Source organism: Nyctereutes procyonoides, unplaced genomic scaffold (assembly GCF_905146905.1).
Source record: "Nyctereutes procyonoides isolate TBG_1078 unplaced genomic scaffold, NYPRO_anot_genome, whole genome shotgun sequence".
Classification (NCBI taxonomy): Eukaryota; Metazoa; Chordata; class Mammalia; order Carnivora; family Canidae; genus Nyctereutes; species Nyctereutes procyonoides.
In genome coordinates, this window is record NW_026575160.1 from 3,079,110 (window position 1) to 3,097,647 (window position 18,538).

Consider the following 18,538-nt stretch of genomic DNA (forward strand, 5'->3'; position numbering starts at 1 on the left):
ATTTCATTTGTGTAGTAAAATGCTTTTATAAAGATGTTACTTTAAGATTCAAATGTATGCTGGTATGTGGAAAGTAGCAACCCTTTCAGGATGTCTTAATATTAACATAAATTAATATTTAAGGACCAAGTAACCAAAGAACATAAAATACCTTTTTTTTAGACATTTTCTCTCATCTATACATGTTAAGAGTTTTTTTTTTTAAGGTTTTATTTATTTTTTTTTTGAGACAGAAAGAGAGAAAGAGAGCAGAAGCAGGGAGGAGGGTCAGAAAGAGAGGGAGTAGCAAGCTGCTTACCAAGCAAGGAGTGTGATCTGGGGCTCCATCCCAGGACCTGGGGATCAAGACCTGAGCTGAAGGCAGATGCTTAACCAACTGAGCCACCAAGGCACCCCAGAAGGGGGTTAATTTGACTCAATATTTACATAACTATATTTAGCACTACAAATATGCAATCAAGTTTGTGACCATATACATGTGCCTTCATCCCTTAAAGTTCTAAAGTATATGTATAGAGTTTGCATACCAACATATATGTATATACATGAAAATGCAATTTAGATATTTCTCCTAAATCTATAAATTATATGACTACATAAGTAAAAAGATTTAAAATTCTGAAGTGAAGAATGAAAAGAAATATATGATAAAGAGTTTTAATTAAACTAGAAGCCACACATACTTCCTAATCATTCAAACAAGAATTCATTCTTAATATTTACATTTGGAAAATAACAAAGACATCATCTGGCCAATGGACACTAAAATTAACTCCTAAAATGTAATAGCAAAGTGATTAGGTTGCTTAGTTCTTTTTGGCACATCTACGCAAATCTATTTTGTCATCCTAATGATTTTATTGTTAGTAATTAGAATGAGTTTTTATTTTATATTAGTCAGACCATTCCACCAAGTTAATTTCATAGCGTGAAGCTTTGTGAATTAGTAAATACATATGAACTTCTATAGAGAAAAAAAATACTTTCACAGGGATCAAATATAACAGAATACCTATAAATGCTTAAGAAATAGCATTACATTTAATATTTATATTCTTAGAAAAGTGACTTTATAAATGATATAGCACTCACATCAGTTCATTTATTTAATATGCATTTATTAACTACAACTTTCTAACAGAAGCTGGGCTAAATTCAGAGATTGAGAAGTAAGAATAGAGTCCTTGCCTTCAATATCTCAATGGTTAAATTGAGAAAGCAAACAAAATAACACACAGTTCATGTCACAACAGAATGTTCTTTGGAAGCAGTTGATGCAGATTAAATAAAGAATATATTGGCTTAATAAAGGTGGAGACAGACACCTGAGTTGAATTGTGAAACTGTAGTAAGTTCATCCTCTGATGAACTGGGACGTGAGGAAAAGGAGGAAGTGAATAAAGGTTTAATATATAAGACAACAGGTGAATATAGAAAAACAGGAAAAGTGATTAGATGAGGAATTCTGGACAGTGTGAAATAATGCATTGTCAGGAGAAAGGGGAAGGTGAATGATCTTTCCCTTCATTATATTATGGACTATAAATTAATGAATAAGTTTGGGAAAGGGCAAAAAAATCAGTTTCATATTAGACATATAAAATTTTAGACACCTATGGGACATTATTAATCTGGAAATGTTGCCTCATAGTTAAATAAATCTATATGCAGCTGCAGAGAGAAACCTGAGATGGAAGGCAATATTCAGAAGCAATCCAAATGTATTTGATGATCAAAATCAGGAAAGGAAGTAAGAAGGAACAGAACAGAAGTTAAAATGGTCGTGATGGAATGCAGCAAAGATTTGTTCTTTTATGGGATTAAAATCTTGAGCAAATTATTTAAACTGTCTAATCATGAACTTCCTCATCTGCAAATGGAGAAAATGTCCAGCTCATAAGGTTGCTATAATTTGGATAACACTTGACCTATGACCTACAAATCTCTATTATTTTATTATTATATAATTAAGGAAGTGTGTGTGCAAGAAATAGACTTCTGGGTATGACATTCTAGGAAAATATGACCTTTGAGGACTTACCAAGAAGGATGTGTCCAATTATATAAGAAGAAACAACTCTAGAGATAGGAAACAATTATTCCCTAATATCCAAGGGAGAAGAAGGTGGTTGGGTGGCTCAGTCAGTGGAGCATCTGACTCTTGATTTGACTCAGGTCATGATCTCATGATCAGTCATGAAATTAATCCCTCAGTTAAGCTCTGCACTCTGCAAGGAGTCTATTTGAGATTCTTTCCCTCTGCTCCTCCCCGTTCTCACTCTGTCTCTCTAAAAATAAGTAAATAAATCTTATAAAAATAATATCCAAGGGAGAAGAGACTTTCAAGAAATATAAAAATAAACAGGACTTTAATTATCACACAGAAGTTTACTACTGGCAATAGCAATCTCAATGGAGAGTAGAGTCAAAATTCCAACTACACTGAAGAGGAAATGAAAAATGGAAAAATACCTCATTTTATTAAAAAATGAGTTGTGAAGAAAACAAATGAATGGGAAGATAAGTAGATTTACATTTGCACAAAAATTCTTCAAATTAAATATAGCAGCTTCATCAGTTTTATATGTTGCTCATTTTTTGCAACATTGCAATAACCTAGGAATCATTTCCTTTGGCCTTAAATCTCTATCCATTCCTATTGTAATTTATAATAACATTTTATTCATTGCATGTATTGTAAACTAAATCAAATCACTTTAATACAGAGTGGGTTTATATTAAGAGGACTTACATAGGGGCACCTGGGTGGCACAGATGGTTAATCATCTGACTCCATTTCAGCTCAGATCCTGATCTCAGGGTTGTGAGACCTAGCCCCAAGTAGGGCTGCACACCCTGCATGGAATTTGCTTGAGGTTCTCTCCCTCCACTCGAGCTCTTTTTTTCTCTCTCTCAAATTAATAAATAAAATATTTTTTAAAGGGGCTTACAAAAAAAAGGGGGTTACATAGTTAAGGTAAAAAGGCAGTTGAAGAGAACTGCTCAAGATGTAATAGCAACGGGGTAGGATAATGAATGAAGCGTCAAAGAAGCAAGAGGAGCAGGGATCCAGAGAAAAGTTGAATACACTTTATTTAGCATAGATGCCACATCTGATTAAAAAAAGAGGGGAGGGAATCAAGATAGATATGAATATTGGGGTGTTTATAATGGTAGGAATAATAAACATAACTTGAAGTAATTTGCTTTTCATGATCTCTCATTCATAAATTAGGAGCAAAGAAGAATAATGGTTTTGTGGGATGTGATATAAAATTTGATGCCCTCTTTAAGAAAAAATATGTAAAAATCAGGTTTTATAAATTATACATAAATGTGTATACATATTTATTTAGACTAAGAAAAGAAAATAGATTACAACTTTAAGGTAGCAGACAGACACTACATCATAAGGTTGAAAACTGCCTGATAGACTTAAACATTTTTAATATCTGATTGGCTTTTTGTATGACAATACTTTTGAATAGTATGTTTTATGAAGAGATGACAAGATGAAATTAAATTGTAGATTTCTATAGGCTGATGACCTCTATGTTATTTTAAACTTTCACCCTTCTTCAGTGATAGAGTTTTAAATGAAAGTGAAGTTTATAACCTGAAAAAGATTTTCTGTAGTAGTATTATCCAGACTTTAAGGACTTCATTACTTAAATGACCTGATATTTGAGTTTTACTTATTTTTTCCAGAAGGTTCATTAGAGATTATAGAATCAGTAGCAGAATAACGAGTTATTTGTGTGTGTATTTTCATGTGCACATATGCATACACACAGAATTTGACAATTAAGGCTTATATATTAATTAATAAAATATAAAAATTCCTTTGGATGCAATTATGATTTATCTGTATACCAGAATCAATTCAGAGCATATGGTTTTATCTACTATTTTTTCCTTTAGTCAAAACCATATTATTGCCATGATTATTTGCTTCAACAAAATCTGTATTCAAATTATCACCACAGGAGCAAATAAAATCATTAGTGCTTTACCTTTTTATGGATTATCTGTTTAAAGCATTCTGATTACTCTGATATAAAAATGGCATTGCTTAATCTTTTTAAAGTTCTTTAGCCAATGAAGGTAAAATATTAACAGTTAATCACTTCACTTATAACACACATAAGAAAACTTGGAATTGAACACGAACACTAACTTAGAACATTTGATCTAAATAAAAAGTCATGCTTCAAAGAGTGTTATGCAAAGTGATTTTCTGCAGTTTAAATGGTTGCTTTGATCAGATACTTAGCTATTAATTTTGAAGTAGATCCTGATATTTCCACAGCATATTTGTGCTTATTAGTTTCAATAAGGTCAATGATATCACTAGAGCTCCCATTTTTGGTGCTACATGTTGATAAGAACTCCATAAAATCATGTATTCATCATCAATTAATTCTAATTAAATAGAAACTAAGAACTGAATTTTTCATTTAATATGCATTTTTATTTTTTGGCTAATTTTTGCTGAAAAGTTTTACTGCAACACAAAAGTGTTATAAAACACAAGTATTTATAGATTTAAACTACATGTCTAGTTTTTAAAAACACCGAATAAGAATATTCAAAGTAGGGGGATCCCTGGGTGGCTCAGCGATTTGGCGCCTGCCTTTGGTCCAGGGTGTGATCCTGGAGTCCAGGGATCGAGTCCCGTGTCGGGCTCCCTGCATGGAGCCTGCTTCTCCTCTATCTGTGTCTCTGCTTCTTGCTCTCTATCTGTGTCTCTCATGAATAAATTTATTTAAAATAAAGACTTTTAAATAAAGTCTTTTAAAAAAAAGAATATTCAAAGTATTCATTAAAAATTATTGGGAGGACTGCTCATCTTCTTTTCCTCACATTTATTTAACATACATCTAATGTATGATTTCCCCCCAATCTCCACGGACATTGCTGATCGGTATGTTTGTTCTCCTGTGTATTTCACAAGGAGATGAGAGTCAGTGGCCAAGGCATAACGGGCTGCTACACCAGTTAGCCATTAGGAGTTTTAATGCATATTTAATGTTTTCTTTCAACTCACTATATACTGTACTTCAGAAGAAACTGTTGCTTGTCTTTGTGTGTGGGAATGGTTGGGAAAAGACAGTTAAATTTTTCTGATAATGTTTCAGATCTAATGATTATATGTTAAAGTGAGAACACCACTCATTGAACAGATGTGTCTTAACATCCTACTAGAGGGTAACATAGCAGAGACTGGATATACACACTGGAGAGATCCGAAACCCATCATCATCAGTACTTATTATAATGCACCCATTAATAACAATACCTAAATTAAAAATACAAAATTCCTGGCTAAATACTAAACTGGTATAGATGCCAGAAAGTCAAGAAGAGACCAGAAGACTCAGGATAAATGTGATTCTTATACTCACGGGAATCATAAAACTCTATGTGATTGGGCCCCTCAGTACCATTTTCATATGCTACTTCTAACCATTCTGCTTCAGCCACCTGGCCATCATGCTAATGTCCCCCAATCATGTCAAATATTGTCCTGTCATGATGCTTAATTTCTGTTCCTCTCTCTGCCTCAAATGCTCTTCTATGAGATGGCCAAACGGTGTGCTCACTCATCCTTCATGTCTATACTCAGGAAGTTCTTCCCTACTCAGCCTATATAGAAAAACAACAGAGCATTCACTACCAATATATATTGTATTTACCTTCTCCACTGACATAATGTATATTTTATTAGTTTAATCTGTCTTCCAGCACTGAAACATAAGCCTATGTGAGCAGAAAATGTTACTGGTTTTGTTCAAAGTGGACTGAAGTTCTAAAATGTGTCCCTAACATCTGTTAGCCATTTAATAAATATATGCTTAATCAATTTATGTTACTATTATGGTGGTTATTATTAAGCTATCATTTACTTATACTTAGTTGTTGCATTGTTATTCTATTTGTTTGTAAATTAAAATGCCCACTTTTATTCTTTTTAATTAATTTAATTTAATTTAATTGATTTTAATTAGGAATAAGCTACATGATCATCATTCCTAAATGATTCTGAGGTAATCATCTACTATGAGTTTTCTTATATTCATTCATTAGTAAGGACATGTCCTTTAACTGCCTGGGGCAGATGGAAAGCTGTGCCAGGGAAAGATGCTGGGCAAGCTTAGCAAACTGTGAATATTCAAATAAAATAGTTCGTTATTTATTAGAAACTTGACTTTTGTAGAATAAAATAAGAAACAGGTGAAATCATATAGACAAATGAATTGGTTATTTCTAGCAGTCAATTCAGGTGAAATTATTCTTTTCAGAATGTTCAGGGAATTTAGGTGAGTAATAACTTCTAAATAATAACAGAGATGTCTAGTCTAACTGCTATTTGGCTAGCTACTATTGCTTTATTTGTGAGATGAATAAAAAACATTCCAGATTTTTCAACATCTTTAAAGTCATAATGAGTTGTGATTATGACTTCTACAGGAAAGTCCGTCTACAGGGTAGGTGATTATGTGACTTTGTTGATTATAGCAACATGTTAATGTTTTTGTGTCATTTACTAACCTATAAATCTTTAATATAAAAACAAAAAAATGATTTTCTAATTCAATTGCTCTAGTGATAAAAACAGAATTATGGTCATCCATTTAGAGGCATTTGGGTAGCTCAGTCAGTTAAGCATCCAACTCTTGATTTCAGCTCAGAGCATGATCTCAGTGGGGAGTCTGCTGGAGATTTTCTCTATCTCCCTTGACCATTCCCCCTTAAAAAATAAATAAATCTTTAAAAAACCCCACAGAATTATGCTTACACATTTCATTGAGGGGTTGTAGCTCACAAAATTATCATAAAATATGATTAATCATAAGGATTGAAAGGGTGAGCTGACTGCTTTATTTTTACATTACCAACAATTTTTACAACTAACATTTTTTTCTGGAAATTTCCAGTAAAGCTATATTGAATTTTGATAAACTTTTTCTCAGTCTTCTGAGGGTTTTGTTTAGCTCTTTGACATAACAAGATTCCATAACAGGAGACATTATGTAGGAGGTCATAAGTTCTGATTCAAGATGGCTTTTATTTACATAAAATATGGTAGAAACTTTGTTATATAAAATAATATCTTAAAATAAGAAAGTAATAAAATCTGTGAAATCTGTTATATCTTTCCTAAGTTACACATATATCATAATAGAACATATTAAAAGATTTCCCTATGCAAATATATATGATACTTAGAATATGTGAATTTAAAGGCTGTTAAATTTTATTTTTAATATTATATATGTTTTGCACTTAGTTCAGTTAGATGAAACCAAAGATTTCTATAAAGCACCTTTCATGAAAAATTCATTATACCTAATTATGCTACCAATATGGAAAATAATTTACATGATTTGAAAAGATTTATTTTACATTTTTTTTTCAGTTCAATAAATACCTGATATTTTTTCTGAATATTTTAGGGATGATATGAGACTAAAATAAACCATGTGTATTTTCACAAAGCATCAAGTTAGAAATGAAAAAGCTATCTCACAAGTACACAAAAACTTGATATTGACTTTTCATAGGCCACATTAGCATACCCAGTTGTAACAGCTAGATATGTGCATGTTTACTTTAATGTTCTGAAAGAAAAAAAATACATTGTTCTCTAACCAGAAAACAATGCATATTTTATATTTCATCTTTTCCAAAAAGCTTATACCTCCAAATAATTTATTCAGTTAGATCACAATATGCATTATCAGGAAGAAACCAATTTTATGACATAGATATTAGTTTTAGAGATCACTAAAGAGAATAGAATCAGAGAGAATCTATTTAAGGAGATACAATGGAAGTACACAAACAATGGCCATTTCTGCCTTGAAAACAAAGACAAAAAGAGAAATGCTCAGAGAATATGGTATTTACTAAATAATTCACACTAAGGATTAGCATAGTTTCAATACACTAAGAAAAGTTTCTACTCTATAAACAAAGTGTCAGAAAATAAATAAATAAATAAAGATAGGATAAGAGAAGACATGCGTACAAAAAGATTTAAAAACTTGGTGTCCTAAAAAGGAAAAATGGGAAAAAAAGGATATTAAAATAAGGAATAATTGCAGGCTCATGGTGGCAGATAAAACACATATATTTTTAAAGTACATCTATTGTAGCAGTGAGAAAGTAATATACCAGAAACAAATATGAAACTAAATCAGAATGAATATTACAGTAGTAGAGACTTTACAGAATGGAACAGTTTCCAAAGCAAAACACTAAAAGGGAAACACTACAAAAGTAGCTCTATCACAAAGCTTGATTAGAGATAGCACAGCCAGAAATAGGTATGGCAAGAGTCATGACAAGCAAGCAGGTCAGTCATGGGACTAAGTGGAGGTTTAGAGCATAGCCTGGCCACAGTCCCCATTAAAAGCCACCTGTGGCATTCGCTTCCAGGATAACAAGGAACAGCTTTCCATAGAAGCACAGGTCTACCACTTGTGACACAGTGCAGTAGTATCAGACACAGGGCATTCACATAGTGATCCAACTGAAACTAGAAATTCAGTGCGATTCCATTCAAACTCATTTTTTTTTGAAACTTGACACATGAACAAACAAGGGAGGATAAATGTCATTAAATCACTAGAATCAACAAACAGATCAACAAAGCAAAGAGTAGCAATACTCTAGCATATATATTATTTATTCATATATGAAATATGGCAATTCAGTGGAGAAACAGTGAACTAATGAATAGCTTTTGTTGGGACAATTCCTTTTTTTTTTATTATTTTTTTAAAGAGAGCAGGGGAGGGACAGATGGTGGGAGGAGAGAGAATCTTAAGCAGGGCTCCACATCCAGCATGAAATCCAACATGGGCTCAATCTCACAACCCTGAGATCATGTGACCTGAGTTGAAATCAAGTCAGACACTAAATGAACTGAGCCACACAGGTGCCCTGGACAATTACATTTAAATGTAAGGGGGAAACTGTGCCCCGTCTCTACTTAATCTGTATCTTTCAGTGAATTTCTAAGAGAAAATGTAATCTTTAAAGATGAAACATCAGAAATTTAAAACAAAATATAAAAGTAACAAAAGAAGATATACAGGAACATTTCATAATCTTGGCTTGAGGAAAGATTTTCTAAAACATATAAAATAGAGAAATCATCCTTCATAAAATTAGTAATTGAAAATTTTCAATGTTTCTATGGATAAAAAAGAAGAAAATATATAAATTGAAGGTATACAGAACAAACTAGAAGAAAACATTTGCAAGATATATGAAATGATGGTGTTAATATTTATGAAATGAGATCCATAAATGAACATTAAGAAGGTCAAATAAATCAAAAGGAAAATGGGCAAATAAAAGAGCATATGCTTTACATAAGAAATATAAAAGTTTAGTATAATAAGAAAAAAAAATACTTGTTTGGAGCATCTGTACTTTCGGCCTTATTTGATTATGGGAAAACAGCTGAGAATGTTTTTGATAGATCTATTAAACAAGTAAACCAACTGTATTGACCCAAATAATAGGGTAAGCATACGGCCAAAGTGAGGACAATGAGACAGTTTTTCTCTGAAATTTGAATATGAACTTTGATCTAAGAGATAATTATGAGTTGCTGATTCATCCATATGTGACAACCTGTAAAAATGGTAGTGCAAAAGACTGACGATTGTCTAAGAATTTACAATGATTAGTAGCAATGTTATTGGGAAGTTACCATATTTGTACCATATCAATATGGCCTATAATACCTTAATATCTATTATATCTATTATATGCAATCAATCTATTTATTCAGTAATTCTCCATGCTGACTGGATAGAATCACCTGGGGAGGTTTTAAGACATTCAAATGCTTGTACCAGCCCTCAGATATTCAGAATCTGCCTATATTCTGCACCACTACTTCAACCCATCCCTATGTCCTCACAGAGATTTTTTTTTTATTCTCAATCCTTAAGGAAAAAAAAAATTGGTTTACCAATGCCCCTCTCTGACATACGAGAAGTAGCAGACTGCTGTGCCAGCACAACTATACTGGGAGTATATAGGGAGGACAGGAAAGAAGACCAATTGACCAGGGGGCAGGATTTTAACCAGTAAAACTTGTTGTCTACTTGATGTTCAGAGTTTATGAAATACACCAATGCAACAGTACTGGCTAATAATATAGCTTATACTTTGAGGGACTTGAAAAGAACAAGAATGGACAATTAGTGATAAAAGAAAAGCTTATATAAGCAAACTGCTCAGGATGAACCCATAGTTGGGACTGTAAATGACCCAAAGGAATCCCCATCAGTATTTTTTCTTAGTTACTCCTAGTGAGCATGCAAAAAAAAAAAAAAAAAAAAAGGCTTTAGTTCATATTGGTAGGAAGAGAGGCTATGGAGGATGCTTGGGTGGCTCAGTGGTTGAGGATCTGCCTTTGGCCAAGGGCGTGATCCTGGAGTCCCAGGATCAAGTCCCTCATCGGGCTCCCTGCAAGGAGACTGCTTTTCCCTCTGCCTCTCTCTGTGTGTCTCCCATGAATAAATAAATAAAATCTAAAACAAACAAAAAAGTTCTTTTAAAAAAAGAGAGAGGCTATGGAAGAAATAACACTAATTTATTTTCAACAAGAAGGGTAGTTACTGACTCTGGAGTGCTCAGTTGTCATCAAAGAAACCAATAAGTAAACTCCAATATGTTGATTTATATTAGGGACTCGGCCAACTATTTAGGGACAGGCTAAATAACCTGATCCTTTTCATAATGCAACTGAAGCCTTTTGTCTCACTGCACCAGACATTTATTCTAGTAATTGGATTTACTTTTCCTTCCCATTATATCTTGTCAATGTCATAGCAATTGATTTATTGAATGATTTAGACACTATCATAATGTCTCACACTGTTGTCTCCTTTCAAAAAGTTCCTTTCACAGAGAAGGAAGAAAGACAGTGGGTCGATCCTCCCAAGACTTAAAAGTCTTCTCTTGTGTTTTATCAGGCAGAGGCAGTTAGTCAGTATAACTGAAATAGCCTACTAAAGATTCAGTCACTGAATCAGTGGTAATACTTAAATGGTGTTCCACAAGCCACGTAGCATGTGCTCTAAACTATATGATGCTGCTTACTCGTGTCAGGCAAAAACATGGTTCTGGGGACAAAAGGTAAAGTTTGGGTGATGGAAATTACAATTACATTTAATACACATTGTGATTGTTAATTGTATGTGCCAACGTGGTTGGTCCATGAGGTGACCAGATAATTGACCAAACATTATTTTGTGTGTTTCTGTGATGGTATGTTTGGATGAAATTTACACTTAATTTGGTAAACTATGTAAAGGAGATTGCCCTCCAATATGTGGGTGGGCCCCATCCAATCAGCTGAAGGTCAAAATAGAATAAAAGACTGACCCTACTCCATAAAGAGAGAACTCTTTAGCTTGATGCCTTCAAACTAGGACATTGGCTCTTTCTGGTTCTAAAATAGCTTGCCAACCTTTAGATTCAAACTGAAACATTGATTCTATAGATTTTGTACTTGCCAGTCCCCAGTAACATATAAGCCAATTCCTTATAATACATCTCTCTATATATGACCTATTGGTTCTGCTTCTCTGAAGAACACTGACTAATACATCTACTTTCAAAATTTTGCTTCCCACCTCCTTGATTTTTAATTACTATGGTTTACATGATTTAACACCAAAGTGAAGAATGCTGCCATATGAGACAATGAAGTTTTCATTGAGTTAGTAGCTAAAACTGACACCAAGACATTTTTGAGGCTTTTCAAAGCACTAGGTAAACAAACAAACAAAAAAAAAAAAAAAAAAGAAAAAAGAACAGGTTTGCTGCTATACAATGGGAATAGAGAATTGTAATAGGATCTCTCCTTCTAGTATTGATTTACCATGAAAGGCTAGGTTATATATAACAAACAAAAATCATAGGGGCCTAACCTTACAGAGGTTTATTTAGCCCTCATCCATTGGGGATCATGGGTATAGTGGTGTGTGGGAAGAGGAGGCCTTTCTACCTCTCTTCACTCTGTGATCCCAGTTAACAAAAGAGGCAATCTCTGAATTACTGCTGGTTACTGTGGCAAAAGATAAAACATGGAAAATCTACTTTCTGCCTATAGTTTATTGTGAGAAAGCCATATAAACACTCTAAATTGCTACAGTTAAAAGAAGTTAAATAAAATCAAGTGCCTGGGAGGAGACCTGGAAATATTTGATAATAACTCTAATACTGCCACGTACCACCATGCCTTTCAGTAAAGGTAAATGAGGGACTAATTCAGCCCTAGGCAAATAATACTACCAAAGTCTCAGGACGATCAGTTATAAACAGGTCACTGCACTGGGTAAAAATGTTTAGGCAGCAGAAATGTTTTAAGTTTCAGCTACAACTTCCAACCAGTTGTAAAACCACAGGCCACAGACTTTACACGTGTTTTATTCATAAAGAATGAATTAAAATCATCAATCAATTAAATTCATATTTGCAGTTAAATCTTTAATTTTCTCATTACATTTCTGTATCTTAAGCCCAAATGTATGGAGACTGAGGAGAAAATAGTCATCTCCACAGATGTTTCCAGCAAACCCGGACTTGGAGCTGGATATAGTAACTGTATGAAAATTTGGGGTGTCTACATTTTAGGAGACTGTGTGTTTTCAGTTGTACATTTGGTAGTAGCAATATATTGACTAGTATAATTCTGTTTTTCAATTGTTATGTTCGGAAAAGAAGAGATATTGGACATCCCTATGGCTGGATTATGCTGAACACCTATTGTTTATTTCCTTCAAGAATTCATCCTTGGATTTTAGCACCTTTGTGTATCTTTGAGGGAACAAACCTTGCCAGGACTGTCAGTCAAGATCCCTCATCCTAAATAAGCAAAGGCTGTGGTGTGGGAAATTAAAGAAACCAGTAAATATACTTTTCCCTGTGATCTGAATGCTAAGCAGAGAAATAAGAATACCAAAAGCAACTGGAATCAATTCCTCTCAGCAATAACTACCATGGGACTTTGTCCTTTTATTCCTACTACTCCATTTCCTCATATTGTCCTGATCCTATCCTTACCGAAACAGTTCTTTATTTTTCTACTAAATCTAGGAGTAACTTCATAATGGTACTTTATATTGGATAATAAGCCAGAGCAGATTTCTGTTGTTTATAGAAAAGCATATCTAATTAATGCCATGCTATGCATTATAATTGATCAAAGACATGTGAATACAAGTATATTTATTTTTTATTCACAAATAATTTTCACCTATAACATTAAAAAATTGAAAGTTACTGAAGATAATCGATTTAAAGAATACTGGGGGAAATAAGCCTTATATGCTATCTGGGATTATAATTCAACTCAAATTTTTTTATTAGAACTTTGGCAGAACCTTACACAATTAAAATGGAAAATATTCTCAATCAAGCAATCCTACCTATATCAACCTATTTGATGAAAACATTTGAACATGCTTATGAGAAACAAATACATTGATAAACATTAACTTTGAATATTTGGTAATAATTTAAAAGTACAGACCATCTCAATGCTTATCAATAATTCAATAGCTAACAAAACTATGGAATATTGTGCAGCTCTTAAAAATAATCAAACTGATCAACATCTGAACTCAAAATACATCCATCATACACTTTTGAGTTAAAAAAAAAAACAAGGTGCAGAGCAATAAAAGATCTATACTCCAAATTATATAAAAAACTACTTATTTATATAATATACATATGCATGTGTGTATGAATGCATTATACACATGAATACATTATATTTAAAAATATCACATATACACATGAGGTTTTATGTTCATATAAGGAGTTCTGGTATAATAAACACAAACAATTTGCAGTGCTATTATCTGAGGAGTGTTAGTGCTTGAAGGGAGGCCTTTAACTTACTTACTAAATGATACTTATTGTAGTGTGGATTTTCACAAGTACATATATATCACTTTTATTTTTTCAATATATTAAAATAGAGTACAGGATAATAGGATGCCTAAAATTGAGAGAGTGAAAGCAACCATGTGATACATATTTATAGAGTGGGAAAAAATGAAATGGTGAAAACAAGGCTAAAGTCAATGTTATTGCAGTATATTTACATAGAGCTATAAACATGTAATTATCAACTAATATTACTATAAATAGTATTGATAATAATGAACATTAATTGAGGACATATGTAATAAGCATATTTTATATGCTTCATAGGAATGATCCTATTTAACTTCACAACTATCCTATAAATTAGGTAATATTTTTCTCATTTTACAGAAAAAGACCAAGAAGACACATAGGCTTATAATAAAGTTCAGTAGGCATTGCATTTAATTATGAAATATGGGAAAATCCTGGATTTATTGGTCTGAATAGAACTACAGAGGTCCTGGAATAGCTAAACTTTTGAATACATCATTGCTTAAACAGAATAAGAGCTACTGCTTTGAAATTCAGAGAATATTGAAGAATAAGAAAAAGAGCCATCCTAAGTTTCTGTGTTAACATAAAGGTTTTACTTTTGCATGGCTTTATCTAGATTGGGACTTCCTGCATGTGGCTCAATAGCCAATAATCTGATCATGATCCTTTAGATTCTGGGGTCTGGAACTTGATAAAGACATTGTTCTGAACTAACTGCTTATGATGATCCTGCCTTGTACAGCAAGGGTGTACTACAGATAGCTGCTCTGCTGGCACTGGCCAGCAGGTAGCAGGGAGTGAAAGAAAGAGATGAATATATGAGAGCCTGTGCTAATTAATTGTATTTTATTTACATTTATTTAACATTAGACACAATGGTATGCATTTTGTTCTGAGCATTTAAAAGAATCCAATTTCAATATCTGGCTTCTAGTTTCTGAGAATAACCTAGAAAACTTATTTTAATTACACTGATTTTTTTTGTGTGTGTGCTGGTTTTGTTGTTGTTGTTGTTTATAAAGAAGCTCAGGTAAGCACTTTAGAGCTTCTTTCTACTTCATCTGATCTAATGTTTATTCGAGTTGACAGAAAACAGGTCAGTGGAAGATAATATTGGTTAGTTAACGAGGCTAAATTAATGACGATTGATGTCAGTATATACTTGTGATATTAAAAGTACATCGTTTCTGCTGGAAAGAATAAATTTATTTTGCTATGTCTTGCCTATTAATAAAATATCTTGTAAAAGAGTGATGGTCACTAGATTTTGTGAGTAGTAAATGAAAAAATATTATTATTTCTATTCTTTGTTAACCAGCTTTTCCTCTATAGTAGATCCTCATTCTGTATTTAAAAAAAAAAAAAAAGGGATCCCTGGGTGGCGCAGTGGTTTGGCGCCTGCCTTTGGCTCAGGGCGCGATCCTGGAGACCTGGGATCGAATCCCACATCGGGCTCCCGGTGCATGGAGCCTGCTTCTCCCTCTGCCTGTGTCTCTGCCTCTCTCTCTCTCTCTGTGTGACTATCGTAAAAAAAAAAAAAAAAAAAAAAGAGGCAGTGGTTCTGCAAACAGTTTGTTTGGATGTTTAAGTACACAGCGAGTGTGTTTGTGTGAGTAGTAGTAGTACTAGTAACAGCATAGTAGCAGTACTTCACGATACTTAGAAGGGAAAAACATCTAGTTGAAACAGGCTATTCTGAGATATAGCATCTGCACTGGTTACTTTTATATGGTTGATGCTCAATGCTTTTACGTATAATAATCTGGCTGTTGTATTCAAATAACATTATTTCTAGGTACATCAAGCTGCTTATTTTATTAATTAATATTAAATGAGTCGATGTAATGATATTATGATTATTCTTGGACTTACCCTGGCATTGGTCCATTCCCAGAAAGACTGTAAACCTGACGAGGATTTAGTAGATATTGGAATTTTCTATAAATTCTATAAAGATGAAAACACGGGAAGAAAAGAAAAAGAAATTTAGTGATACTCCCCAATTTTTAAATAAATAGCACCTCTTAATCTTTTAATTATATGCATGGTTGTAACTAAATATATTTGATAAAATTTAGACTGGTAATATTAGAAGTATAAGAGCTCAATAAGAACTTATGGTTCTTTGAAAAAGAGGCTTAGTAGCCATTATAAAGGCAATAAAGCTTAGAAATTAGAAATAATGATATTTGCATTCTAAACATGCATATGCATTTAGAATATTCTTTATCATGCTTTTGAATATTATTTAGCTAATTAGATTTCAAATATATTTTTTAAAAATATCAGAATAAAATTACTTACATACCTTCTCCTAATTGATCCTTGTGAAGTTTACAGGTTATTGGGCCAATCTAATCAAGATGAAAACTATCCCACATATAAAATGGAACTGTGCATGTTGTATGTATGTATGCAATCAGAGAATGTGACCTCATCTGCTTAATTATTTCACATAAACAATCATCTGATAAGTCAGCTCACACAATTGCTAAACTATTTCAACAAGTACATATTAAATAATTCATTTTTTTCTAAAAGAAATCAATCATTGTACAACAAATTCAACACAAATGTTTCTAAGTAGATACACATCTTATATTGGTATTCTTAGACGAGATATTAAAAATGAAGGAATATATTTAGTTTTTAAAAGTTAGTTTTTAATCAATGTAAAAATATTACCATATATTTTACAAGCACATTCACACTATCTTTACTGATAGAAACTGCCCAAATTTACTACATAGTATCTGTTATATCACCTGACTCCCAAAACTGCAATAACCTCACATTCTAGTTTTCTATTAACTATATGAGCTACTGTCTCAAGAAAGTTCATGAGTCATGCTCAGTACTTCTTTTTCCCCAGCACCTGACCCTGATTGGAGAACAGTCCTGCCACCTTCTAACAGTAATGTCTATTAAACTTGGCAATTATATCTCACTGCCTTTGCTCAGGCTTTCAACCTCTCTCATTAGCTCTATAAAATTCTTACCTATCCAGCACTCTTACATAGTGCTGGTTAAGTATAGTCATGTTGTTTCCTTGATGGAAAGTTCCTAAGGTCTAGTTATTTATCCTAAAAGATGTTTTATTATATTTAAAATAGGTTATACCTTGTCTTTTCACCTTCTTTTTCCTTAAACTTTAAGCTCAGGGATTATTTCCTGGTTCCCTAAAAAACACTACACCCTTTCACAAATCCTTCTTTCCTTCAGCTGGAAAACATCTACTTACATCAACTCAAAAGCTACCTCTTGTCCAAAGACTTCTCAGTCTTAAGATAGCCATTTCTTCCTCTGAACTTCCACAGCACCTTTATTTTAAACATTTCTAGTTTAGCATTCACCTTGTGATTTGTGGTATATCTGCTTGTGAGTTTGGATTCATTCAGGTGTTGCTGTTTAAATGAATGAACACTACGTGAACATTTTTACACCTGTTGACCAGTATGGGAAACTTGGTGTGAATATATAATTTTGTAACCTTTTGCTACTTATCTAACATATCAACGTCAGGAAACACAAATATTTTCAAAGGAAATCTTGAATGGAATATCATTTTTTTTGTGAAAGATGACTTTTACTCATTCAGAAAAATTTACATTGCACTCATAATAGATTTCCTTCACATGTATACATATTTACATTTCCTTTGATTGGTCCCTATTTATGTATAAAGAACAAAACATAAATGGGTGTACATATAAAAGTACTCAAGTATCATGCCTCCCCCCCATTAAGTTTAATTTACTCATGACTTTAGTGTTTCTATGTTTGCTTGTTTGTTTTTTTCTTAATGGGAGGAGGGAAAGTCAGGTATTCGGTATGGGTCATCCTGCATGATCCATGTTCTTATTCGAAGGGAATATTTTCCTTTTGAAAATATACCTTTTCTTTCTTTCTCTTGATACTTCATTTGTCTCTAAATTCCAACATGAATTTAATTCTTAGCTAATTCTGTGTGAAGACTTTACTTTTTTCCTAAATATCCATAACATATAAAGTGGACAGACTATACATAGTAAAGGAGAAAATTATTTTAGCATTATTATGTAATTACTATTTTTGTATCTGTAAAAGTGAAGCAACTATTCTCTTAAATAAAACAATATAAATATTTTTAATTAAGCCACTAATTATTTAAAATCATTTCTATCATGTTTAGCACAATAAAAAATATGCAACTCTATGTTAACAAAGGAAAAAAATTCTAAGCAGAAATAATATTTTGTTGATTGGAAAATGAATAGTAATCTTCATTTCATTGAAAAAGCTGTGAAGTTAGATAGTAGGAAAGGAAATTATAAAATTCCACTTATCATAAAAACATTTCAACTTTCAATTTCATTATTTGATGAACCACAATGGAAATTTCTGCTTTATTATCGTAGTGTTTATATGAATGCTTTTATTTGTTCATTTTTGGAATGAGATTAGTAAAGATTTCTAGAAATTATTAAAGCAAGTGCAACTGCATTTTTATGACACCTCTTTTAAAAAGGACATAAGATTTACTCTTCAGTGTTGTGATTTTCTAATTTTTATTAAATCTTATGATTTAATCACTAAT

General features: G+C 32.6%; 1 protein-coding gene across 6 annotated transcripts in view; it reads right to left on the reverse strand.

Moving 5' to 3' along the window:
- The window catches only part of DGKB (diacylglycerol kinase beta), a 638,855-nt gene that overhangs the window by 422,371 nt on the left and 197,946 nt on the right, over nt 1-18,538 (reverse strand). For all 6 annotated transcript variants that reach the window (XM_055314473.1, XM_055314471.1, XM_055314470.1 and 3 more), the window contains one exon: nt 15,835-15,909. In XM_055314473.1, the coding sequence (XP_055170448.1) occupies nt 15,835-15,909 (75 nt within the window). The remainder of the gene's footprint in view (nt 1-15,834; nt 15,910-18,538) is intronic.